We start from the raw sequence: 26,749 nt of genomic DNA, 5'->3' as shown, positions 1-26,749 counted from the left end.
TGTTTTGAAGAGCTGCAACCACCCTATCATCTATTTTGAAAAATGGATCTCTTCCTTTTGAAAGTGCAAAATTCTGTTCTTCCTCAGGCTCCAGAATTATGTTTGGGTGCTGTGAGAGCGCATTGATTTTATGGTAGCTACATAATGTAAGTTGCAGCAGCAATACAACCATTGGATGGAGGAGAGATGACAAGTGAACATTTTCTCACCACTTCAAACACCAGCTGGACTATAAGTAGCCTTGGCAGAATTCAGTTTAATTATAACCATTTATTTTTAAGCTTTTTTTCCTATTTAACAATGTAACTTCACAGCTGTGGAAAAGGGAAAGATCCAACAATGGAACTGACGGCTGTGGACACTGAGAGTCAAAAAGTTAGAACTTTATGACTCAAAAACACAAATTCTCAATATCACATCAATTGATACAAACTAAACAGCCTGAAAACTAATTGTGATAAGGTCTCCAGCAGCATTTTTCTTCCTGGGCGGAGCATAGATGCTGGAGCTAGCGCTGCTCCCTAGGGCTTGAAGTGGTTTCCATTATATACAGGATTTACAGTTTGCTTCAGTAGCTCTTGGCACCCCACAGTACAAATTATTCCCGCCCCCCCAGTGCCTGGATGTAAAGTTGCATTATGGACGGAAATATTTGGTTGGGGCGACAAAAATCGACTCTCCAGGAACGCCTGAAACTAAGGCGAGGCTGCCCACGATCGCTCTGCGGCACCGTTGCACGCCCGCCCCGGAGCGGCCCCTGGGACGCTTCTCTGGGCTGCTCGTTGCAGCCCCCACTTTAGTCCCCGGGACCCCCTGATCGGCGAGGCCCTGCGCGGCGCCGGGCGGGGTGGCCGGAGCGCGCGGGCTCGGACTTGCGTCATCACAGGGCCAACGCTCCGATGCTGCGCGCGCTCCCTCCAGTCCCCGGTCAAGCTCGCGGCCAAAGCGCCACCAACGGCGGGCGGGCGGCCTGCAGGCGGTGACGGGGGGAGGGGCCGCAGGAACACTCGGCGCGCGCGCGGCCCCCGTCCAACCGCTCCCCTCCCCCGCCGCCCCGCGCGCGGGCCGCTCCGCCCACGCCGCTCGGGGAGGAGCTACGCGCCCGCCCCACCTGGTTCTTTGTGCTCGGAGTCGGTCGGGACTCGGCAGCAGCCTTGAGCCTCCGTCGCCCCCCCCCCCCCCGTCACCATGTCGCTGGGAGCCGGCCCGGAGGCGGGATTCTCCAGCGAGGAGCTGCTGACCCTGCGCTTCCCCCTGCACCGCGCCTGCCGCGACGGGGACCTGCCCACCCTGTGCGCGCTGCTGCAGGGCTCGCCCCGCTCCGACCTGGCCGTCGAGGACTCCTTCTACGGCTGGACGCCCATCCACTGGGCCGCGCACTTCGGCAAGGTGCGGCCCGGCCCGGGGAGGGGGCGCTGCCCCGCGGGACCCCCGGCTCACACGCCGCCATCTTGCCGGGCTCGCCGCCGCGGGTGGGCGGCCCGGGAATCGCCATCCGGCTCAGCGGGAGTCTCGGTACCGGCCGCACCCCCCGGGGAGCGCAAGGGAGCGGGCTGTAGGGGACGCGCTTATGGGCCCCGCGCGGGGGACGGGACGGGACGTGGGACGGTTCGGGCTCTCCTGGGGGCCTGTCCACGTCCCGGGAGAGAGCCAGGGGCCGCCTCGGCATCGGGCCCGGAGGAGGGACGGCGACTCGGGCCCCGCCAGCCGGCTCGTGCTGATGGGACTAGGAAGCGCCGCAGCTCAGAGGGCCCGAATGGGCCCGGCCGGCACCTGGGGCGGCTCGCCGCCGCCGCCCCCCTCCCCGGAGCTTTATTGACAGGGACAGATCCGTGGCCCCCGGCCAAGCTTTCGAAAGGTGCCGGGGTCACTGGCAGCTGCTGCGGGAGCCAATGGGGAGGAGGAGGGGGCAGGTGCTCCTCCCCCAGCGCGCGGGGGCGGGGTGGGGTATTGGGTTACCTGAGGAAACCCCCCCCCCCGCCCCCCGGTCCAGTAACGGTCCTGCTTGCGCGCGCAGGCTCCACCTGGAGACTTGGCTCTGTTTTGGTGCCCCTGCTATGACGAGCGGCGCGCGCGCGTTGGGAAGGAGGCGATCGCTGGGCGGAGCGCGGCCCGGGGGCCCCCGCGTGTGAGCGGCGCGCGGGGGATCTGTGCCCTGGCGGCTCCCTCGCTGCAGAGCCTGGGAGGTGAAAGGACGCGATGGGTCGCGCCACAGCCGTTGTGTCGTGTCTGGGTCCCCTGAGACAGTTTTGTATTATAATTGCGGGCGGGACGTGGCCCCGTGTGAAGGAAGTGGGGTGGCCCCAAAACATCTGAACGTTAACTCCCTTATTTCCCCCAGTCCCTGTAATAAGAAAAGGAGGACTTGTGGCACCTTAGAGACTAACAAGCTTATTAGAGCATAAGCTTTCGTGAGCTACAGCTCACTTCATCGGATGCATTTGGTGGAAAAAACAGAGGAGAGATTGATATACACACACACAGAGAACATGAAACAATGGGTTTATCATACACACTGTAAGGAGAGTGATCACTTAAGATGAGCCATCACCAAGCAGCCGGGGGGGGGGGGGGGGGACCTTTCATGGTGACAAGCAAGGTAGGCTAATTCCAGCAGTTAACAAGAATATCAGAGGAACAGTGGGGGGTGGGGTGGGAGGGAGAAATACCATAGGGAAATAGTTTTACTTTGTGTAATGACTCATCCATTCCCAGTCTCTATTCAAGCCTAAGTTAATTGTCTCCAGTTTGCAAATTAATTCCAATTCAGCAGTCTCTCCTTGGAGTCCGTTTTTGAAGCTTTTTTGTTGAAGGATAGCCACTCTTAGGTCTGTAATCGAGTGACCAGAGAGATTGAAGTGTTCTCCAACTGAGACTGCTGAATTGGAATTAATTTGCAAACTGGATACAATTAACTTAGGCTTGAATAGAGACTGGGAATGGATGAGTCATTACACAAAGTAAAACTATTTCTCCATGTTATTTCTCCCCCCCACCGTTCCTCAGATGTTCTTGTTAACTGCTGGAAATAGCCTACCTTGCTTGTCATCATGAAAGGTTTTCCTCCTTCCCCCCCTCCCCCCCCTGCGCTGGTGATGGCTCATCTTAAGCGATCACTCTCCTTACAGTTTTCAGAGTAGCAGCCGTGTTAGTCTGTATTCGCAAAAAGAAAAGGAGTACTTGTGGCACCTTAGAGACTAACAAATTTATTAGAGCATAAGCTTTCGTGAAGTGATCTGTAGCTCACGAAAGCTTATGCTCTAATAAATTTGTTAGTCTCTAAGGTGCCACAAGTACTCCTTTTCTCCTTACAGTGTGTATGATAAACCCATGTTTCATGTTCTCTGTGTGTGTGTATATAAATCTCCCCTCTGTTTTTTCCACCATCCGATGAAGTGAGCTGTAGCTCACGAAAGCTTATGCTCTAATAAATTTGATAGTCTCTGAGGTGCCACAAGATATCTTGCCACACCAAGATAGTGTGGTTTTTTTTCTTTTGTTTGTTTTGGTTTTTTTAATGCTTTCCTTCTATATTTATGTGGTGGTTTGTTTTTTTGTTTTTGTTTTTTTTAAATCCTTGTCTAATTGGCCATATTTTTTCTATGACCATATCAGCTTGCCTCTTACTTTTGTAATACTTGATTGTTTTGTGATCTTTGACTGACTGTTGTTGATGGACTATTTTTACTTTTCTTGTATATAATGTAAGGTAAGTAAATTCTATTCCTCTTTGGGCTGCAACTTAAAAAAAAAAAAACAAAAACAAAACATAATCCACTGTCCCCCTTCCCCATCTTCTGAGTGTAAATCCCTGGAATCCTCCCCGTCTTCCTCTGATTAACCCTGATTCCCAATCCCCATTGTAGCTATATCATGAACTTGAAAAATATTTTTTTTTATTAAAGAAACCAAAAAGATGATGACCAAAACCAGTGCTCAATGTTCGAGTCTATGGGACAAGAATAAGGGATTCTGGCCTCTTCCTGACTAGCAGCTACTTCCATTTTCTGGAGTTGGGACTCCGAGAAGCAGGTCTCTCAGTCCATGAGGCAAAAGGCCACATGTTCTGACTTTTAATGAAGTGCAGCAACTCATCCTCTCTATTATTAGATTTCTTAAAATTAGAAAAGAAGTAAAAAAAAAAAGCAGCATTTTAAAAATAACTTTGTTTAGTTTCAGGCTTTGAAACCATGTTAGTGTGGGTTATAAATCAACCTTGCATGCTAGAAGAAGGGCACTGGTTCTGCAGTTGCATTTCTTTTCTCTGGAGTTGACAGACTGCGACCTTCATGTAGCTCACAATAAGTGGTCATTAAGGTTTCCCTGCCTCTCTTCAGGCCAGTAATCTGGATTTATATGACAAAAAAAGAAAAACCCTTTGCTCTTGGCAGAGTGAAAGATTAACACTTTCACTGGAACCTTTAGACATCTTAGTCTTTATGTTGCAAAATCTCCTACAATTGCTAATGCTGGTTCAACTTCGCCTTTGTTTGTAACGTTGGTAGATGGGCCGCTGGCTGTAATTGATGTCTTTAAACAAATTATTTACCCCTGCTTGATTATGGTAACCTATCAACAACATTGGGGGCCTTGGTGTGTAAACACCAGTGGAGGCTAACCAGTGTTGGTAATGGTGGTCAAATTTTGCAGAGTTCACACCACTACTACAACTGTATCTCTATTACAGCATCTTTAAGTTCGTTACCCCTTGATATAACTCAATTATTACTGCAGTTGTTTTAGCATCTATTTATTTCTTTTCAAAGAATACCTTCTCCCATGTTGAATGTTAGGGTGGGAGCTAGGCTCATTAGCACTATACTTCTTTGCTCACCCAAGATACTTTTATTCATCGATTCCAAGGCCAGAAGGAACCATTGTGATCTCCTAGCCTGACCTCCCATAAAACACAGGTCATAGAACTTCCCCAAATAATTCCTAGAGCATATGTTTTAGAAAAACATCCATTCTTGATTTAAAAATTTGTCCGTGATGGAGAATCCACCACAACCCTTGGTAAATTGTCCCAATGATTAATTACCTTCACTTAAAAATGTATATGTTATTTCCACTTGAAATTGTTTAGCTTCAACTTCCAGCCATTGGATCGTGTTATACCCATCTCTGCTAGATTGAGAGTCCATTATTAAATATTTGCTCCTCATGTAGATACTTATAGACTATAATCAATTCTCCTCTAAACCTTCTCCTTGTTAAGCTAAATAGATTGAGCTGTTTGAGTCTGTCATTATAAGGCATGTTTTCTAATCCTTAATCATTCTCATGGCTCTTCTCTGAATCCTCTCTGTTGCATGGTGAGTTACCGTATTACCTTTATACCCAATCTTAAATCTACTGAGAGTTTTTAATGCATTTTATTTCCTGTATGTTGTTTATACATCCTGTTTTCTCAGCAGAGAAGTACAGTTGTAATCAAAGTTCTCTTAAAACTAAATCTATAAATTCGTAAATTACAAATTGAATTTTAACTTTTTTTGTTAAACTGGTAGGGACAGTCGCTAATGCCACAACACATTTGCCCAATTACAGTTGAAGTTTAGAAAATATATTAAGTGATCATGTATTTGTTAAAATTTTCAAACCAAGATGCCTGATTTTAGTTATTTGACTTGAAAACTTTGATCTACATGCTCTTTACTCTTTAGAGTAAAATTAAGCATACTACAGTGATGCCTAGTATAAAACACATGTATGTTTTTACATAAACTAATTTCCTAGTGATTCCTCTTCCTGAAGGCCAAAAGTTGGTGCTATTGTCTGACACAATTTTCCAGCCACTTTTCTCTAAGTCATTGACATCTTTTCAAAGCATTTTCATAATTATTTTAATGTTGAAATATTAAAAATTTCAGCATAGTAGATATGTCAGAATACAGTAACTCCTCACTTAATGTTGTAGTTATGTTCCTGAAAAATGCAGCTTTATGCAAAACGATGTTAAGCGAATCCAGTTTCCCCATAAGAATTAATGTAAATGGTGTGGGGGGGGTTAGGTTACAGTGAAATTATTTTTTCCAGACGAAAGACATTATATACATGTACAATATAAATTTTAAACACAGTTTAATATTGTATACAGCAATGAATGATTGTGAAGCTTGGTTGAAGTGGTGGAGTAAGAGGGTGGAATATTTCCCCCGGAGTGCCTTGCTGCTAAACGATGAACTAGTACTCGGCTGAGCCCTCAAGGGTTAATACACTGCTGTTAATGTAGCCTCACACTCTACAAGGCAGCATGGACTGAGGCAGGAGGGAGGAAACACAATAGATGCAGGGCAGTAGCTGCAAACACTTCCCTGCAAAAACTGAACGTGATGATGAGCCCGTGCTAGCCAGCTGGAGCTCCCTCCTCCTGACAGCATATGCACGGCTGTGCAGGTGCTAACTTTCCAAAGTGCTGAGGGGTGCATGCATGAGAGAGAGAGAGAGAGAGAGAGAGATGTGCATTGCCCCTTTAAGTACTCTGATCCCACTTCAAGTATGTTGCCCTTTTAAGCAGATCAGACAGGAAGCAACAGCTTCCAGCAAGCTCCCTTTCTTCTGTCCCTGATCCCTGTCCCCCTCCTCCGCTTGGTAGAGAGGGATATGCGGGGCGGGGGAGAAGGAGCAGGAGGACATCCTGATATCAGAACCTTTGCCTCCACCACTCTCTGGGCAGAGGGCAGGATCCAAGGCAGAGGGAAGGATCAGCACGGCAGTGGGTGGAGGGCCACCTGAACTGCTGCTGGGCAGCTGCCAAGCCACATACCTTACAGGGAATTTAGGGGAGCTGATGGGGGGGCTGCTGGCCCCCCATGGTTCTAAACCCCACAAGGAGGGGCTGTTCTTTCAGAGAATCCTGCAAGCAGTGGATAAAGCAGGCAGCTGCCAAACTTCGTTATAAGGGAGCATTGCGCAACTTTAAACGAGCTTGTTCCCTAATAGATCAGCAATGTGACAACGTTAAGTTAGGAGTTACTATAAAGAGAAACTGCCAAAGTGATCATATTTGAAAAGACAACCAAAAAACCCAAACAGATTCTTTTGCTATGTTACCACTGACTGCACTACAGAAATTTGAAATGGAAAGAATTGTAATGCACATGCTCTTCAGCGTTTTTGTGTTATTTTTTTCATTTAACTCAGCAAGGGCATTGAAAAGTTAATAGGCATTTTACTTTCTTTTTAGAGTTTGGGTTTCCAAAGCTGCAGGGAAATATTAAAGTAGAATTTTTAGTTGTAATTCTTTATTGCATACTCTTCATGCTCCCTTCCTTTTAAACTTTCCTGAAAACATTTAAGTTCACAGTAGGTTTTGTTTGTTCAAAAAACTAAAGTTCTAGCAAATGCTACTTGACCATGTCTATTTAAAGTCGCATTCTCAACTTTCCAGATCAGAAACTTAGCACGTTTTCTGACAGAAGCAAACATTATATAAGTCCCTACTATAATAATCTCTAAAGTATCAGTTTTTTCCTTATCAAATTAATGGTGTTGGGCTTGTTAAAAATTTTTTGGCAAGAATTAAATTTCTCTTGGCTACTTTTTTAATGACTGAGCCCTGGTCTACAGTGGGGAAGAGGAGGGGAATCGATCTAAGTTACGCAACTTCAGCTATGTGAATGACGTAGCTGAAGTTGATGTACTTGGATTGACTTACCGTGGTGTCTTCACCGCGGTGAGTCGACGGCTGCCGTTCCCTCATCGACTCTGCCTGCGCCTTTTGCGATGGTGGAGTACAGGAGTCAACAGGGGAGCGCTCAGGTTTGATTTATCGTGTCTAGACTAGATGCGATAAATCGATCCCCACTGGATCAATCGCTGCCCACTGATCCAGCGGTTAGTGTAGACGTACCCTGAGAAACCTGGAAGAGGTGGTGAAGGCCCAGGTTATTATTTTGTTAGTCATGTTGTTCAGCCTGCTTCCACTAATGGTCAATTTAAACTGATATTGTTCCACTTTCTCCTTTAATTTAATCCGTGATCTATAAAGTGTCAGGGTATATTTGATGGGTAATATTTCTGAATTATTTTCCCCTTGTCTATTTAAGCTGGAGTGTCTAGTGCAATTAGTGAGAGCTGGCGCTACTGTAAATGCCTGTACAACACGTTTTGCCCAAACACCAGCCCATATTGCTGCTTTTGGAGGACATCCTCAGTGCCTGATCTGGTTGGTTCAAGCAGGGGCCAACATAAACAAGCAGGTATGGATTAATGTTGGGTTTGATATTTGTTTAGTTTTTTAAAAAATGCTCACATAGGTCTGGATCCACAAAGGAACTTGTGTTGTGATGCTGAGTGTTGCGGTGCCTAACTTCTAGGCACCTAAAAAGTCACAGGAACAGTGTTGCAATCCACAAAGCCTGAGTTAGGTGCCCGAACCTGGTACACAATGAATGGGGAGAGAGAGACGTCTTAGAATGTGATTCCCAAAAGCTAGCTGGCTAGGCGAGGAGCAGCCTAAACTAGCCAGTGGCAGATGTGGATGGGAGAGGTTTCTTAAGCTCTGCCCTTTTCATGGAGATAGTAACCTACATCCAGGCTGCAGAGAGGTGCCTAGCTCTGCTAGGAACCCACCATGGGAAGATGGAGAGAGAGAGACTCTAAAGCCTCATGGTTAGTGCATCACTTAGGTGGGAGATCCAGGTTCCAGCCCCACTGCTCCCGTGACTCAGCCAAAGCTTCAACAGCAGAGATTGAAGTAGTCTCATATTGTAATATCCCATAGCTCTGGAGTTAGAGCACACTGCTTAGAAGTAGGAGACACCTATTCAAATCCTTTCTCCCCATCAAGCAGAGTGGGGAATTGAACTTGGTTCTCCCACATCCCATGTTGGGTGCTCCCGTCATTGGGCTGAATGTTATAACGTGAGTGGATTTTGAATGATACCACACACCTACTGGGTTGGGCCCTGAACACAAAATAGGCATTTACTTGTCTTTTCTCTTGCCAGTTTGTGGATTGCTCTTGGGCTTAGGTGGGAGTGAGGTAGCAGTGCACTTTCCATGGGCAGAATCATAGGCACCTAGGAAATATTTAAGCTGAAAACTTAGGCACTGAGTGAGTTCGGGTCCCTACAGGGTTAGGCAGCAGCTGAGCAGGAGTTTTGAGTTGCAATGGAGGCCTGAAAATGGGACTGAAGAATCTAAGTACCTTTGTGGCTCTGCGCCATAGTCCTTAATGAAGGATAATCTGGAAAAAGTTTTAATTATTTGTATCTCATGCATTAACTTTAGAAAGCATAAGTGTCTTTATAAAATGAGATTTATAAAGAAGTTATAATGACAGTTGTAGTAAATGGGTTTTTAACTCAACTGAAGATTTGAAAATAACCCGTTTTTCTGCTCCAAGGTTTGAGGTGTGGCTGCTGTTTTCAGTAAAACTTTTTTTATCAAGTTGCTGTGGTATTAGCAGCATGACCACAATTCTGTTGTTACAATGCATCTCTTAAACAGATAAGAATGTAAAAAATACAACTGTAAGTCAAGCCACCATATCTAATTAAATAATGGAAACCACTAGTCAATGCAACATGATTCAATCAAAATTCTAACTGGTATTAATAGGAGCTGACTGAAATTATTTTAGGATGTACTTGTTTTCATAATATTTCTCTTCTGAGGCTAAAGGTCTTATAAAATTCAACAAGTGACTTCTTTAAACTGTTTTTAAAAGACACACATTTTTCAGCATCATAATATGAGTGGATGAATAGATTTTTAACTGAGCTACTTAATCTTCATTACTATATTGTGAGGCCGGACTAAGATTTATTTGTGGATTGAGAATGGATTAGTATAATAGGCAATGAAATTGTGTGGGTGACGTTTCTACTCTGGAACTTTCTTAACAGTAATAGAGACAAGCCGTAATAATTACAGATTTGTACTGTTGTGACTTTGCAAAAAATGTGGTTATTAATGCACAGCTAGCATGACCATAAATCCCTTCAGTGCTGTTCAATGTGCCATATATATTCTAGCACAGTGGTTCTCAAATTGTGGGTCAGGACCCCAAAGTGGATCACAACTCTATTTTAATGGGGTCACCAAGTCTGGCTTAGACTTGCTGGGGCCCAAGGCTGAAGGCTAACCCCGACCACCTGAAGCCTGAGGGTTTCAGCCCTACGTGTTGGGACTCGGACTACAGGTCCCAGGGTCAGTGGGGCTCGGGTGTGCTCAGGCTTCAGTCCCCACTGCAGTGAAAACATTTATTATAATGCTATGGAGTGGCAATTAATATAAACTGATATATAGATTTAAAAAAAGAAATCTACAGTGGTGGATCAGAAATTTTCCAGTTACCCAGGTAATACTTCACTTTAAAATAAATAAATAAATAAAGGAGTTACTTAAACTCTGTTTATGCTGTAAAATATTTACTATAAAACAAATAGGATGTGCAATATTTCCAAGTTAACTCTGCTGTAGTAACATTAACTTCTAATGTAATTTTTTTAAGAAAAAGTTGCACAATTAAAATATAACTTTCATTTTTAGATTTTATGTGACAATTTTAATATCCAAATGGTCTCGATTGTTAAGATGAATGGGATAGGAGAGCATTTACCAAGGTCACATTTTACTGTGTCTTAATAGAGGCTTGTATGAGGGAAAGAGGTTAGATTTTGCCTTGAGGAAGGACTGTGCTATGATTAACAAATTTATTAGAGCATAAGCTTTCGTGAGCTACAGCTCACTTCATCGGATGCATCCGATGAAGTGAGCTGTAGCTCACGAAAGCTTATGCTCTAATAAATTTGTTAGTCTCTAAGGTGCCACAAGTCCTGCTTTTCTTTTTGCGAATACAGACTAACACGGCTGCTACTCTGAAACCTGTGCTATGATTGTTTCAATGAGACATGAACAACTTCCCACACAAAAGTTACCCCATCATCAACCTCTGGAGCTGTTGTTCAGAAAGGTGCATTTTTGTTGCCACAAAAGGGGCTTAATTAGGATCTGTTGTAACTGAGCGTCCTCAAACTAGGAAGTGAATTTCCAGATTTATAACTTCATTATCCAACTAGCTTCTTTGCTTGTCTCAGTCTAGTGTGATGAGCCTTCCCTTGTATATCAACAGACGCATAGAACGGTCTGGATGAGAAGTGCTTTTCTTGCCATTGAACTGTACTCTGTGCAGCCTATTGGCCACTGAAAAAGAGAGATTGGTTCTTCTTGTTGACCCATTCTATCTGGTAATCTATCCAGGGTATTGTACCTAATAAAAAGAGTAATTTTGGAGGTAGGGAGAATTTAATTAATTTTCTCATAAACTTGATCTCAGATGTTCTTCCAAAAGAATAAAATTTACTTGCTAGTTTTCAAAATTCAGGGTTTTTTTTTTAAATTCAGGAATGGGGAATAACTCTTTTCAGTGGTAAGTGGGTTGTGTTTTCCAGTCCGATGAAAAAACTCAAGCATGTTGATATTTACCTCATAATCTAACAGAACAAACCAATCATCTTCTAGTTAAAAATAATTGTAAATAATTTCATCGCTCCGGAAGAGTGTTTCAAAAGTACACTTCTACCCCAATATAATGCGGGTTCGCATACAACGTGGTAAAAGCTCTGACATGCTGCTCTGAGCAGCGTGTTAAGCAGGCCAGGCCGAGGGATTGGATAAGGGGCAGAGGTTCTCAGGGGCTCTCTTCCTCCCCTTCCCCGCACAGGGTCTGGGAGGCAGGAGCTGTGAGGGGGCACTTTTGGGGGCCACGCGGTCCCAGAGTGGCCCAGGAATTAGCGAGGGGCCAGGAGCAGCCCACTTCGCTGCCCCAGCCATGTTGCTCGGGGGAGGGGGCTTGGAGGAAGGGATCCCCCCCACACTCACCGGCAGCAGCGGACGCGGAGCAGCCCAGCCCCAGCCCCAGCCCATTCCACTCCGCCAGCTCCCAGCCGTGGTGCTCCGCTTCCTGCCGCAGGTGAGTGCAGGACCTTTCCCCAACTCCCCAAGCGACACGGCTGGTGCCAGGGCAAGGAAAGCGGAGGCAGCTAGGGTCGCGTCGCTCTGCTTTCCGCTGCCGGTGACTAAGGGGGGGCGTCCTTTCCCCAATCTCCCTGCACTCACTGGCAGTGGGAAGCGGAGCAGCCCAGCCCGCCCCACCCTGCCAGCTCCCAGCCGTGGCACTCAGCTTCCCACTGCTGGTGAGTGCGGGGAGGTTGGGGAAAGGACACCCCCCCCCCCCATACTCGCCTGCAGTGGTAAGCAGAGTGCCACGGCTGGGAGCTGGCGGAGGGCAGCGGGCTGGGGCCACGTTGCTCCGCTTCTCGCTGCGGCTGATGAGTGCCGGGCGGGGCGTGTGGATGGGGTCGGAGTAGTTAGGGAGCAGGGGGGTTGGGTAGGGGGTGGGGACGGGGGTCTCTGGAGGGGGCGGTCAGAGAACAAGGAAGGGGGGGGGCAAAGCAAGTTCAATATTACACAGTCTCACCTATAGCACCTTGAGATTTTTGTCTCCCGAGGACCGTGTTATATCGGGGTAGAGATGTAGCAAGTGAATAGTAGTTATAATTTAAATTTTACCACCTTAGGTACAGGATTTCCTATTAAACAAATGCTGTAAATAAGCACAATGATCATATTTTCAGTAGTTCCCTTAATCCACTAAATGCCTGTAATTAGAGTGGCATTACCACCCCACTCCATGGTCTCACAGGTGTTGGAGGGATTTTTTCTGGGACAGTAGGGGGAAAAACTCCTTGAGCCATCTAACGAGCACACCTCTGTCTACTCCTCTTAATAAGACATTCAGCACTCTCATGATCTATAAGGGGACTCTGGGCTGAATGGTAGGTCATAAGGCAATTGCAAAACCTATTGGCTCCTGTGCACTTAAGGGTTTATAACAGCAGTTCTCAAACTTTTGTACTGGTGACCCCTTTCACACAGCAAGCCTCTGAGTGCAATCCCCCCTTATATTAAAAAAAAGTGTTTTTAATTTATTTAACACTACCATAAATGCTAGAGGCAAAGTGAGATTTGAGCTGGAGGCTGGCGGCTCGTGCCCCCCCCCATGTAATAACCTCACGACCCCCTGAGGGGTCCCGACCCCTGGTTTGAGAACTCCTGGTTTATAAGTTTCTTCCTAGTCTTGGGTGCTATTCTGCAGTGGAAGAAAAGCTCCCCACCTCCACTTCTTGGGATGAGAGTTGGACCACGTCTCCTGGGGTTTGCTGTGCACGGATGCTAGTTATGTCTTATGAAAAGGAAGGAATTTTCTCTTTCTGCCAGATTTGCCTGAGCAGGTCAGCGTGGAGTTTTTTGCCTTCCTCTCAGCGGCCCAGGGAGCTGGTGGGTTGGTTATGTTGTAAAATTCATTTTTGTTCCAGGTTGGCAGGTGCTTACTGCAGGTAAGCATGCAGCGTGGGGGGGGGAGGGGTATGTCTAGTTTCCTGGTAAACCAGAATTGGAAGCAGATTAGGAGAAGGCGTCTCCTAAAGAGGATGGGAAATGAGATAGGAGCTCTTAATATCAGTACAATGAGGCCCACTTTTCCCTACTCCCTTGACTCTCAGATGAGAGAGGGCAATGGGTTCTCAGCACCAGTGCTGGTTAATGACCTTGGAGGCTGATGACAGCCCTCCACTGGGTGTGGAACGGATTACACTAGGGTTGGTGGCCTGCACTAGACAAGCTATTGCTGGATAGTAGCCTAGCTCAACCACATTCTTGGTGTCTTGTCTGTTTTTCTGCAGTGTCTGGGACAATTGATGTGTAGCAGATAGAACAGAGTTTTTATCGGTGTAACTGACCAGCTTTTCTGCTTTTCTAATCAATAACATATATTTTATTTCATTGGTTTTGAAAATGATGCAAAGCAGCAAGCTGAAAACATAAGCTGAAATCCTGTTCTGACCAATACCTCTGTCAGCTCTTGTTTTCTCCTTGATCTTTTGGCCACTCCTCCTGTCTCTGTCTGATGGGGACACAACTCACGGAGATAGGACATCTTTGTCTGTGCCCTTGCCCAAGACTGAGGGGGATGGAGGTTCCAGAGAAACTTTGTCCTTCAGCAACTCTTCTTTTAGAAGTTATAGGATTGTCTTCTCTTTGAAAAGGTCGGTGTGACGCTATGCATATAACAGTAACCTTAACAAAAAGATTTACTTAAAATTGAGAATGGAATTAAAAACAAACCATGCTTAATGTCAGCTGAGCATGGATGTGACCCTTGTAAAATTATCCTTGCCATGAAACAAACTATTGACAGACCCTAAATCAGGGATATAAAACATATATCCCACAATCCGGAACTAACCTGTAAGCTGTCTTTGTGTGGCCCACAAGGCATAACCAGAATGTGCAGAATCTTGGTTTTCATTTTTAAAAAAATTTAGTTCTCACAGCTGCAGAGATAAGATTCCAAATGTGAACAGAATGTAACCAATGCAATGATGTCTGTCTTATTCTGCAGATGCCCTGAATCAATGACTAAGAGCTGTGAACCCCCCATCCTTTATTAATTGCATTGGATCATCAATTCTAAAACCCAGTGATGATCCTTATCAGTTAAATAGTTAATTCTGACATTTATCATCTTAATGGATAGAATGGTGGGTAGGAATGAAGCACCTGGGGTAGGAATTGGGAATTGCTGCAGTGCAGGACATGCAGAGAGAAGAAGAGACTTGCAAAGATTGGGAAGGGGAAAAGAAACACAGGGCAGGAATAGTGGTGGCTTTAAGGGAAGCATGTTTTCTCACTGAGCAATGACTGCAACAGTACAGCACTGAAAAACCAACTGAACATTTACTTCAAGCCCACATTCTCCTCATGATATCTGGGTACATTAACTGATGTCAGTGGGAGATCCGTGGCACATTGTGGGAAGCATGTAGTTCTGAATTTATAGTGAGCCCATGGATCATAATCACACACAGAATTCAGCCCTCTCCTACAAATGAACCTGACACCCCTGCTGTAGATTGTCTGTCAAACCTGTAAAGGCTTTTTGGGCCGGGAGAGGAGGGAGAATTGAATGAAAGAGAATTCGCATTTTTTCTGGACTGTTTATATAGCAACAATTACAAAGGGGCTCCAATCCTGATTTGGATCTCTGAGCACTATTGTAATACTAATGGATGATGATAGCCTCAAAGAAGGATCATTCCATAATCACATGGTATTAATTTCCATATGAGGCATTCAAAATAGAGAAACCCAGAAAAACCTTTACAATGCTGTTAAAGTAGTGGTCACATTCACAAATGGATACTGGCTATCTTTACTAATCCATTTCTTTAATTCATGTCAGGAAAAAGCCACTGAATGTTTAGAAATAATGTAACTTTATTTATTTATTTTGGAGCAGTTATACCTGACAAAATGTGCTCTGTCTTTGCAGGATTATGTTGGTGAAACCCCTATTCATAAAGCAGCACGTTCTGGTAGTATGGATTCCTTAAGTGCCCTTGTAGCTCATGGAGCTCAAATAGAGTAAGTGAGGTTTTTTGCTTGGTTGTTGTGTGTCTAACTAATTAACATAGGATAGCAAACATAGATACTAATAAAACTGAAAAAAATCAGAACAGCAAACATCTTATTAAGAAAATTTCAGTTAGACATGTCCATTTATTGTAAAACATAAGGTTTTTAACATGTCTTGTAATAAAAAATATTGTACTTGCAGTGATATCAATCAGTGCAATATATGAAACAGTGTATATTTAAGTTATTAAAACCATATTTATCACACCTCTGTAAAATGCCCCAAAATTTTACATCTTGTCTGTTATGTAGTTATCTATTACAACACTTTATACATCATATTAATGAATAAATTTACAAAAGAGCTAGAGCAGAGTTATTTGCCAAAAAAACTTTCACTTAGCTATTAGTGTAATAATTTTTGTTAGTATATATTGTGTATTTGCACTGTTAACTTTTTTCTTTAAAGGTTTATGTACTGCAAAAACATTCAGAAAATTTCACAAACTTTTGCAACTTACAGCATGGACAAAATGGATGCAGTTTTCACCTAGACATGTTGAGTATAAGCTCTACGGCTTATAATACTGTAAATACTTTAGCACTTTGTTTATAATTAGAACTAGCTTTATTATTTAATGATAATTAGTGTGTTTTGTATTTTAACCTGCAATGTGAATCTGAGTTATAAGTGAAATAAGAATCCGAGTTAATTTCTTGTTTAACCCTTTGGTTTCCATATTACTGTTTTTTGTAATGCTGCATCAGTGAGATCTGCCATAATTCATTTTTTGTTACAGTACTATATAGTGTCCAGAAAACATAATGTACAGGTTAATAATATTAAACACAACTATCTTGCTAGTATAATGGTGTTCAATTAAAAATTGTTATGCAAACTCTGAGTAGAATCTTGATATGTTACTTGAAATCAAGTTTAACTTTATAAATTCCCGTTTTGAACTGAATACATCTGAAAGTGAATGTTTGAGGCAAACTGGAATTAAAATTTACTGTGGAATTGAGGAAACCTTAATTATCATCATCAATTAGTGTGTGACCAGTTGATTTTGAAATTGGCAGAAAGGATAATGTTAAGTGGTATAGAAATTTATAATAAATTACTTGAAATAAGATTCTAGAAGTAAAATAAACTAATGGTTAGCACTAATAGGGTTTTCCTTATGCAAACAGTACAATTAAGAAAGACTGCTCTAAATTTAAATCATTGCAATAATCTTTCCTGATGTTGACATGTCATTGTGCTTTGTAGGCAAAATATTGTTATAAACTTTTGTAGAGGATATCTAACTTTGCCCAAAACTATTGTTGGTCTTTCTAATGTAATCTAAAGTGCAACAGAAATAGTGCAGATTTATGACAATTTTATGTAATAGATTACCAATTTTGTCTATTTGGTATTTCATTATTTATACAGTGCCTTCAGTGTTCCATGGGGCTTTATAGACAAGTAAAGTAACAGGCCCTGCCCTGAGGGGATTATTGTCTGAGGCCTCAGTTTTTCAATCTGATTTGCTTCTGTGGACAGTTAGTCTGCATGGACCCGAAGTGAATGCAATAGGACTCTGTGTAAACCCTCATGTCTGTGTTTGTAGATCAGTTTGCAGGATCAGTACCTTAATTTGATTCATCAGTTTCATATGGAGTGAAATCCTGGGCCCAGTAAACTCAATGAGAGTTTTGCCATTAACTTCAGTGGGGCCAGGATTTCACCTGTAGTTTTTCAAATTTAAATGCCTAAAATTTAGCCCCATCCATATTTAAACATCTGAAAAGGGTATTGATTTTTAAGCCTCCAGGTTTGAAACTGGACCCACAGTTAATGGTCTCGTTGATTATGTAATAAAATGCAGAGTACCTTAAGTATTACATTTTTATTCTTATCTATTCTATGTCTTAAAGAAAAAAAATGGACTCTTCCCACTAGCTATACTAATTAATTCAACCATGGATATAGTAAATGAAATGATTGACTATATGGGATCAAAAGAAGTTTTATTTTTAAATACAGAATTGTACACATTGAACCAAATACACTGATGATGTAAAGCAATTATAATGTCTCTGATTTTAGTTAACTGTGCCCACAGGTACTGGTGGTGAACTTGGCCCTTGGTTCATAGTAATTTGCACTTCTTATTCTGTTTTCTATAAATAAATTCTTGTTTATTTCTTTATACAGTGTTTTTGTTACTAAAAACTGTAGTTGCATGAAGATGCAGAGAATACAACTATGACTGCAGATAGGCAAATATAAAGACACCTGATATAAACAGGTATACAATGTATGCTGAATTTCACATCATTTACTTGTGTTGTATGGGAAGTAACACAAGGATACTAAGACTCCATTGTTTCACTATGGACTTACTACTACTAGTAGTAGTATAATATTTTCATCAGGGTATCTCTTATTAAAGCCTGATAATTGAAATAATGCTCTTTTAAAATTGAGTACAAAAGCTAACTTGGGCTACCACAACGTTTGATAAATTTTTACAGTATTCTTGTTACTCATTAAGTTAAATTGGAAAGAAACTAATGTTGATAGTATTTAATTTTATCCTTGCTGGACACATAATGATAACATTAGTTTGAATAAATTTACTTTCTTTAAGTTCTTCAAGATTACTTTATTTCCAGCTTGGTAGTTCACCACTCCTATAAAATAAATACAATATGTTGCAGTCTAAACTGGACTAAGATTTGTATTATTTCCCTAATTGATGAAAGAAAATATGGGTCTCCATTCCTGTGTAAATTTTTAATTGTAAAACAATATTAAATGTACCCAATTTAAAATACTTTGACTTTTTTTGGTGGTATTTGCCTTCTCGTATTAGCTGAATCATACTCTGTGCACAGGATGTCCTGCATCCATAGAAATGATTGCTTCTAACTATGGTTTTCATGGATTCTTGAAGAAGGGAAGCAGGTGGTCACAATGTCCTCATATGAGTGAAAAGGTTTGCTGTTTAACTGACTTATTAATATGGATAATGCCTTTTAAAGTAATCCATAATTGCTGGATTTTTATTAAAATGGCATAATAGCACAATTTATATATTTGTCAAAACTGTGCACGTTAAAAATAATGATGAAACAAGTATTCACAAAACTCTGCAAAGAAAAGACTTCTTGGTGCCAGGTTTTCTTTTGACCTTTTAATATATCTTTTCCAGACCCAAATTATTTTATAACTTCTAAAAATACACTTTTATAACATTTCACTCTTTTAAAAAAAAGTACCCAAATATAAATGCTGAACACGCATTGTTGGATAAAGGGGAAAGAAATGCCCATCAGTATATCTGCTGTTATTAATGACCGTGATCATTTAAAACGGTTTCTGGCACTTTGCATCTGTGCATCATATCACTCATTTCTGATCACATCATTCTTTTTCCTGTTTGTATGAACAGTTCAGGCTTCTGCAACTGTCATTTGAGCAGCCACACTGTACTACTTCAATGACTCAGTCTTGAGTTGGATTGATGGAAGAGACCCCCCTCCCCCTCCCGCCAATGGCCAATTGTTGATTCATCTGAATCCTGCTATGGTGGCAAGAGAACTGTTGACTTGAGATCGTGGGATAGTTTGATATGTGTTCATTCAGATGAACACGATAAATCTTGCTACGGGCAGTTGTTTTGCTTAAATTGATAAAAAAGAAGAAATTCCACATGTTCTTTCCATACTATGTTCTTGAAATATTCAGATATATTGTTCAGGGTTCTTCAATACCAAAATACAAGTGAAAGCTTCATTTGTTTGAGGAAGAGTTCTGTAAAATATTGTAGAAAAATAGTTTGTCATGCTGTCAAGCTGTCAAAGCCTGGTAGTGATGCACCAGTACCACTGTCTATGGCTATTAGAGAAAAGTTACAGAGGAAGAAGTGTTTTCCTTCCTGGTTTGTGATAACTTAATTTGGTCTCCAAGGGAAGATACTGAAGTGCTGAGATAGACATGTCAATGGCCAAAGTCAAAATGAGACCAGTGGCATTTGAAACTGTGAAAACAGTAGTACATCTGCTTCTGTTGGGTGAATGACCTACATCACGATGATACTTTATGCATTCAGCTCTAGCTGACACAAAGATTTCAGCTACTTTCTCACCAGAACTGTTGCCTGATCTATTGATTATGTATTAATTCCCAGTTAGCATTCTGTGGTTTGCCAGGGCTCAGCCTTGAGCTTGAAAAGAGTTCTCAATATGACGAGAGCCTAGATGTGTACAGGAAAAATACTTACACCTAGGAAGGGCCTTTTGACTTCGTAATATTTTTATCAATACAGTTAGCAAGATCTCTGCCTACTTTACTGGTTAAGTTGGAGTGTTAGTGATAATTCAGAATGGTCAAGACTTCTGGCATCAAAGCATTCATATACTCACTCCATCCTTTGCAGAGAAACCCAAAGCATCAGTCATTATCTTTCTTGATGTGTTATGCTGATGCCCACTGTGCTTTAGTCTCTTTTCCTTATTTGAACTTCCACATCCTTCTTCTAAGGTGCCCCATTTATAATAGGCTAACTTGTTCATTCCCCTCATTAAGATTTACATCACTAGTCACCATAATAACTTGTGGCTAGCATGTTGTTGACACCCTTTGTCTGCAAAATTCCAAAAACACACTAACCAGTTTTAACTTGTACATTGCTGATGTTTAGGAATTGTAATGTGATACACATATTTGATGCAGCATTCTATCTTATGACATCTTCTGATCTGGGGTCAGTTACTAGATATAAATGTTACTTGCTTATATCAGGTGTTTCTTTAGGCCTACAGCCTTGTCTGTCTAAACTAAATATTTTACAGGCCTGTAGGCCCTTTGTTATAACATGATTAATGCTTCTATTACATATATGGAGTTTCAAGTACGTGAAGTTGTTTATTCTTGGTCTCTTAGACTCCGTAGCATGTGCCCACAGTTGCATTTTTTAACGTTATTTTTTTCATTACCCAAATAATTTAACTACTATGCATTCATTGTTGAATGGGAGCTTGCTATCATTAAGTATTCTTGATGTGAAATGCTTCTCTTACACCACTTCTTCTCCAGTAGCGTATACGTGGCAGTACTGGCACTCAGTATGGAAGAATCATCCTAGTAATTTTGTTATGCCCAAATACTTCTCATTCTTATTGCTTATTTTTCATCTTACTGTCATTTAAATGCTTCTTAGCACAGTGTTTCATATTTATGGTAAACCACTACATAGACCTTTGCAAACTTAAGACCATCTTGTAGGTACCTCCTTTCCAAACTCAATTCCTCACCTTCCCTGTGGCATCTATACCTCTGGGTTACTTAAAGTAATTTAGGACATTATCAAGAAGATGCAATCGAAATTAGACTGTTTTGTTACACAGATCTTGTTAGGGCCAATTTCAAAGAGGTTTTTGAAAATACCAAAACCTTAAGCCTGACTATTCGGTAGAGAGACCAGATCACCAGGTTAATGTGCTCTTGGAGGCCTCTTTTGGTAAGTGGGGGCTGTTTCATTTTGGAGTAATGGGTGCTTTAAGCTTGGAAGCTTCCTTACATCACAGTCCATTAAGGCTGGAGAGTTGCACACATGGATAGCTATAGTCAAGTCAGAAACTGAATGTGATTTGGCTGGCAAGGAGGCTAAGCCCAAAGTGACAGAGGATCTTTTTTCACAGCTGTAGTTATTTGGATATTCAGTAATAGAAAAAAATCCAGGAAAACACTTGCCTTCAGATTCTATTAAGATAAGAATTGGGTGTCTTTTCTGGTGGCGGCATGCTCTTAAATATGAGGCGGGACAGCCATAGATATCAATATTATCAGATACAAACGAGAGATGCTGCCATTTGAGAGAGCATGCCTAAAGTCCATAGAGCAGCGGTTCTCAAACTGAGTCAGGACCCCAAAGTGGGTCCCAACCCCATTTTAATGGGGTCGCCAGGGCTGGAGTTAGACTTGCTGGGGGCCGAGTCCCACCACCTGGGGTCGAAGCCAAAGCCCAAGGGCTTCAGCCCTGGGTGGCAAGGCTCAGGTTACAGGCCCCCGTCCTGGGGCTGAAACCCTTGGGCTTCGGTTTTGATTCCCCACCACCCGCCCCGCTTCCTCGGATCGTATAGTAATTTTTGTTGTCAGAAAGGTGTTATGGTGCAATGAAGTTTGAGAACCCCTGCCATAGAGGAAAGGAAGTCCTCCATCCAAGCAACAACAGAAATCTTTTTCCATGCCCCTGCCTGGAACTCCACTGGAAAGGATGTAGTATAGTGGCATAAGCCTAATTGAATTGTTAACTAGTTTCTCATAAACTTCTTGATTCTTTTGCTTAGAAAAGGGAGTTTAGATGCTGCTGTGTGGTAATTTGCTACATTTTTTTTTCTCAAGTGAGGTTTAAGTACTTGCTCAGTTGATTACTTGAAAGCACAGACAATAGGTTTTTGTCTTCAAAGGATGTTGTTGATCATGGCTCTGGCTTCTTGCAGTGTTTTTAGGATTCCTTGTTGTGGAAATGGACTCCGAGATGGAGCATATTGGGCTTGTTCTCAACATGCAGTTCTTCTTCAGATAGACTAATCCAGATATAGGGGAACTTTTCTGTAAAATAAGTTGATAGTTACTTACAATAGAAAGTGATAGTTTCTGGAATCAAGTGGAGAGACCTCAGGATGACCAAGAGAATGGTGATTTGAAAATGTTCAGTAGGGCGTTATTTTAGCAGCTGCTGTGGTGGGGAAATACACTGTTGGCCACGAAAATCGGGTTCTGACTAGCTGTTTGTAGGCCTGTGACAATAAGAGAAGGGGTAGAATTTGCTGTATTTGTTCTGCTGATACCCTCTGCCTGAGTGTATGACTTTAAACTCTTACCATATTTCACTGCAGCCTCTGTTGCTTTAATCTCTACAAGTAGTTTTTGCCAGGTTTGGTTTTGTCATATTTTTGTCTGCAGTTCTAATTCTGGTGTTCTCAACAGATCTGATAATGACTGAACTTGCTCCAAAGAAACAACTGGCAAAGAAAAACATGAAGCAGTCCCACAAACACAGAAATTTTAAGTTTAATTGGTGAAAAAAGGCTCTGAAAAACCTTTTCTGTGACTTCACTAAAGCTTGTGTTTGTGACTTGCATAAAAGCCTGACAGATGCTTTATCTCTGACAAAAGCATATCTGCTAACTGCCTAGAAGTACGTCACCGACCACTGTTTTGAGAACCATTGCTTTAGTATATTAATACTCATATTTTAGAAGTTTGTTTTTGCTGTCCTGTTTTATGTATGGTAGTATGTGGCAGAGTTTGGGGTTTTTTGGTTTAGTTTTCTTTGAGTTTGTCATGAGAGAGTTCTTGCTCATCTAAATCTTGCTCATAAACCTTGCTAGTTTTCAACCCAGAAGGTCTTTTGTCAGATTAACTGTACATAATCACATCCAGTCATCTTATTGCAGAAGGTATTCCAGTGCTCTCTGAATCGAAAGATCTATCACCGCTAGTAGAAACTAGTGGATCTATCATTTGGTCTGTAATTAACTGCCATTGGTCCAATTTTGCATTGTATGTCTATTTCTTCACTTTCACTTGACATTTAAGAAAAGTTTCTCTAAGAAGATGACCTACATCAATCATATCATTTGTTCTACTTTATGTCCTCCAATTTTTATATTAAATACTCCCCTCAAGTATAACTTGTTTTCATATAGGTTATTGTCCGAGGGGGTTCCCACACCACATGATTCAGGCTTTCTGACATGAGAAATTTTCTTGGTTAAACTGTCTGTCTATGTTTTGCTGTTGGTCTTCTCTGTGTATATTGAGCAGTGTTGAGGTGATGGTTGTTGAAAACCATGCACAGCCTGTCCTTTTGTGGCATGTAAAAGCTCTGCTTCTTTTGCAGCAGCATTTTTACTACTAAGTTTCTCAGGTTTGTGGGTTGTCTTGATTTTTGAAAACTATGTGGTTGGTGGTCTTTCCTGAGTAGGTTTGAGACTTAAAATACAACCTTGCCTTTTGATAGATACAAACAAACAAACACACACCCCTTGCAATTTCTACTTTGACACCTCCTTAACACACTTCCATTATAGAAATAAGTCTAACTTGAATTTCTAATCTGTCTCTAGTCACTAAATAGCTGCAGCAATAATATTTACTCTCTTCTGACTTGCTAATGTAGATGATCCAGTTTGACCTTGGTACATGTATTTGACATAGCAGAAATGTTGGTACTTCATCAGTTGCGTTTGTAACAAGTGGGTATTCTGTTGGAGCCTGGGTTTCTCTTTTACTCTATAACTTCTAGTATTCGCCCATGAATGTTCCTTGGGGTCAGTTTGGCAAAGTACTGTGGTGATGCTGTAAAGCATCGTTGAGCATTGCTGCTGACAATCTGAGAAGTCTCTGTGATCTTTTTCTTTTTTAGAGGAGAAAATCTTTTCCATTATGGTGCAGTGCTTAGGTGAACAGATTACCACTTTGAAAACTATTGCAGTCCCTTTTATCTTATCTTTGAACAGTGTTTAGGAAACACTTATTGTGTAATACAGCATATGTGGAAAATCTGTCAATTACTTCCGAACAGCTTCATGGTTCCCAAGCTACCGTGGTCCTGACATAAATTAATGTATGAGAATTGCCTTAGTAGAATGGCACTCCACTCCTCCTCTTAACACACTCTGTGTGGAGATGTGAGTGGAGACTGAGAATCTGGCCAATGATTTTAAAAGTTTTAAAATAATTTTCATTAAAATTCAACCTTAACACTGGATGTGAAATGAAAACTTGGCACCAACTTCTCCTGTCTGAGTGTAGAAGCCAGTATGTATTTCCACCAAAACATTGCACAACTTCTCCGGCAAATCTCAAATGCCATTAATTAAGAGTGTTTTTCCTTTTCTAAAAAAAGAAAAGGAGTACTTGTGGCACCTTAGAGACTAACAAATTTATTAGAGCATAAGCTTTCGTGAGCTACAGCTCACTTCATCCTTTTCTACAATCACTATCTGAAGAACATGCATTTTAAAAAAATTATTTTGCAACTTCTGTACTTGGACACCAAAGGGTTAAAACATTTTAAGTTTAGTATTTTAAATATTTTGCTTTAGAAACTTTAGATTAGTATACTGATGTCTGTAGGAAAAGATTTTTCTCACTATGGACATATTAGTGTTCTGATCCTTTTTTAATCCTTGTCTCTGCTAACTTTTGTATAAGCATAGTACTAATTCATTTGAGATACAGCATATTAAATTTAAAGTAACTGAAGCCATGAGTTGATCAGTAGTTTTTAGCCCATACTATTTAAATTTCATCAAAGCACTTCACAATTAAATTGGCTTCAGCATGAAAGTAGTAATGTTTAAAAGCCAGAAAGGCTCTGTGTCTCATTGTTAAGGTGGTCACATGGTGATGGCTTAAACACAATGACTAACGTGCTACTGCACTCTATGTATGTTAATGTAACTTTTAATCTTAATGTTGCCTGCAAATATGTGATCCCTTATGATATAAGTTTCCTGTTTATGCACCATTGCCCGTTTAAATCAAACAGAAGATTCTGAAACTGTAAAAACTACACATGTCAATGTTTTACAGCTACGTAATTCGAATTGACTTGATTTTTTCAAGTAATCCTAGAAAGGGGGAGCATTCCATATAGAAACTGCTGAAACTGCCACAGGTGCTTCTCCGAAAACCTTACAGTTGTGGCATTGAATGTTCAGTATCGCTTCCTTTCTGCACACAAGGCATACTGTTGAGGTATTTGTTGCGGTGATTGGTTTTAATGCTAATCTAGGAATTCAGATATAGAATCTATAGATTTGCATGCTTTTGCTTACCCTAATTTACAATATCTACATTTTTATTTGTAAACTAACAATAAGTAAGTTGAGATCAGTATTTTTTAACAGAAGTATTACATTGATATACAAAAACTGTGGTTTATTTTCCTAGATTGTCACATGGCATTAACAAAGAATAGGTGATGTGATAATCACTCTTTTTAAAATGGTAGTTTCAGGGAATTTTATATATTTTTTTATATAAAAAAAGTTGATTATTTTTGTAGCAAATACTTGCTCTATTTTCTAAAGGATGTGACATTATAAGTGGAAGATTCCTTGAGGTACATCTTTTAAGACTTCTTACAACAATTAAACTCACTCTTTTCCCTAAGACAGCAAAAATCTGATCACTTGCAGGAAAGAATTTGATCACAGGTTTCTTTTTAGTAAATTCAGTTGCAGCATGAAGTCTTCAAAAAGTAAAGTGTTTTTACTGTAGGAGAAAAATGGAAACTCAAAACATATGAGTGAACACCACAAACCTCTTTCATACCAAGAGAAGTTATAGTTCTGAAGACACCTCGTGTTGCATGAAGCAAAATGATCAGGTGAAAGGGAAGAACTCTGTTGCTGAATGTGTTCTCCGTAACTCTTCAGGAGAAGGTATACAAATAAATGTATTTCTCAAGTCAGAGGATTTAAGCATTTAAATTCAAACACCTGCACAGTTTATGTATAAAATTCCTGTGTTGCCAAATAGCTCAAGAAATGTAACATGTAAACAAGCAAACATTGCAGTCATCCAGTTTGTCATATTTAGACTATACCTCTCATGTAATTAAATTTTTCGTTTGGTTTCTCCATCTTGTATAGCCTCTTTGAGATTTCTCTCTCCATTGTATTCATCCTTACTTTCCAGAGCAAAATGGAAATATCTGTCTTTACATTAATCCAAGAATTTTGGAGTAAAGTCTTCAGGAAAATCCATGTCAAACTTGAAACATTTCCACAAGAAAGAACCTAAATGTTGCTCATCTGTTTGCAGGAATTAAGGAGTTGCTTTTAAATTGACACCAGACATAACTGTTCTTTAAATACAGAGTGAATTGACCTTCTGATTTAATGAAGAGGCACATCTAAAGTTAACTAAAAGTTCCTTGTCATATTTGCCAGTTCAGCTCTATGCGTCTCTCAGTAGGATAGATGGGCCAAAAAGGAATCAGAACGTTCATGTCATTAGAGCTGCCTTTGTAGTGAAGTTTCCATTCTGCTCCTAAAGATGGACTGAGCTCCTTCAGAGAAGTTCTCCATTTCTTGAATAGAAAAAGGGTTGTGTGTGTGTGTGTGTGAGAGAGAATAATTAGGCCAGTCTTGGAAAGTTCTTGCCTAGAGCAAGTAAACCTTTTGATAGGCAACTTAATGAAGAAATTTTTATCATATTTAATACAGTAAAAGTTTGAGGAATATAACTTATGACTGGGCTGGCCAACTTACAGTAGTTTTTCAAGGCTAAATTAGTCCCAGTCTTTCTGCT

General features: G+C 41.2%; 1 protein-coding gene across 3 annotated transcripts in view; it reads left to right on the top strand.

Annotated features, from left to right (window-relative positions):
- Positions 1–1,063: 1,063 nt before the first annotated feature.
- The window catches only part of ANKRD10 (ankyrin repeat domain 10), a 53,579-nt gene continuing 27,893 nt past the window's right edge, over positions 1,064–26,749 (top strand). Inside the window, exons 1-3 of one of the 3 annotated variants that reach the window (XM_038372406.2) lie at positions 1,064–1,389; positions 8,052–8,204; positions 15,344–15,435. In XM_038372406.2, the coding sequence (XP_038228334.1) occupies positions 1,189–1,389; positions 8,052–8,204; positions 15,344–15,435 (446 nt within the window). In that variant the 5' untranslated portion in view covers positions 1,064–1,188. Of the gene's footprint in view, positions 1,390–5,260; positions 5,316–8,051; positions 8,205–15,343; positions 15,436–26,749 lie in introns of those variants that run through there. The other 2 variants (XR_006274863.1, XM_038372504.2) reach the window with 2 other exon arrangements.

Source organism: Dermochelys coriacea, chromosome 1 (genome assembly GCF_009764565.3).
Source record: "Dermochelys coriacea isolate rDerCor1 chromosome 1, rDerCor1.pri.v4, whole genome shotgun sequence".
NCBI lineage: Eukaryota > Metazoa > Chordata > Testudines > Dermochelyidae > Dermochelys > Dermochelys coriacea.
This window is presented reverse-complemented; position numbering and strand designations above follow the sequence as displayed.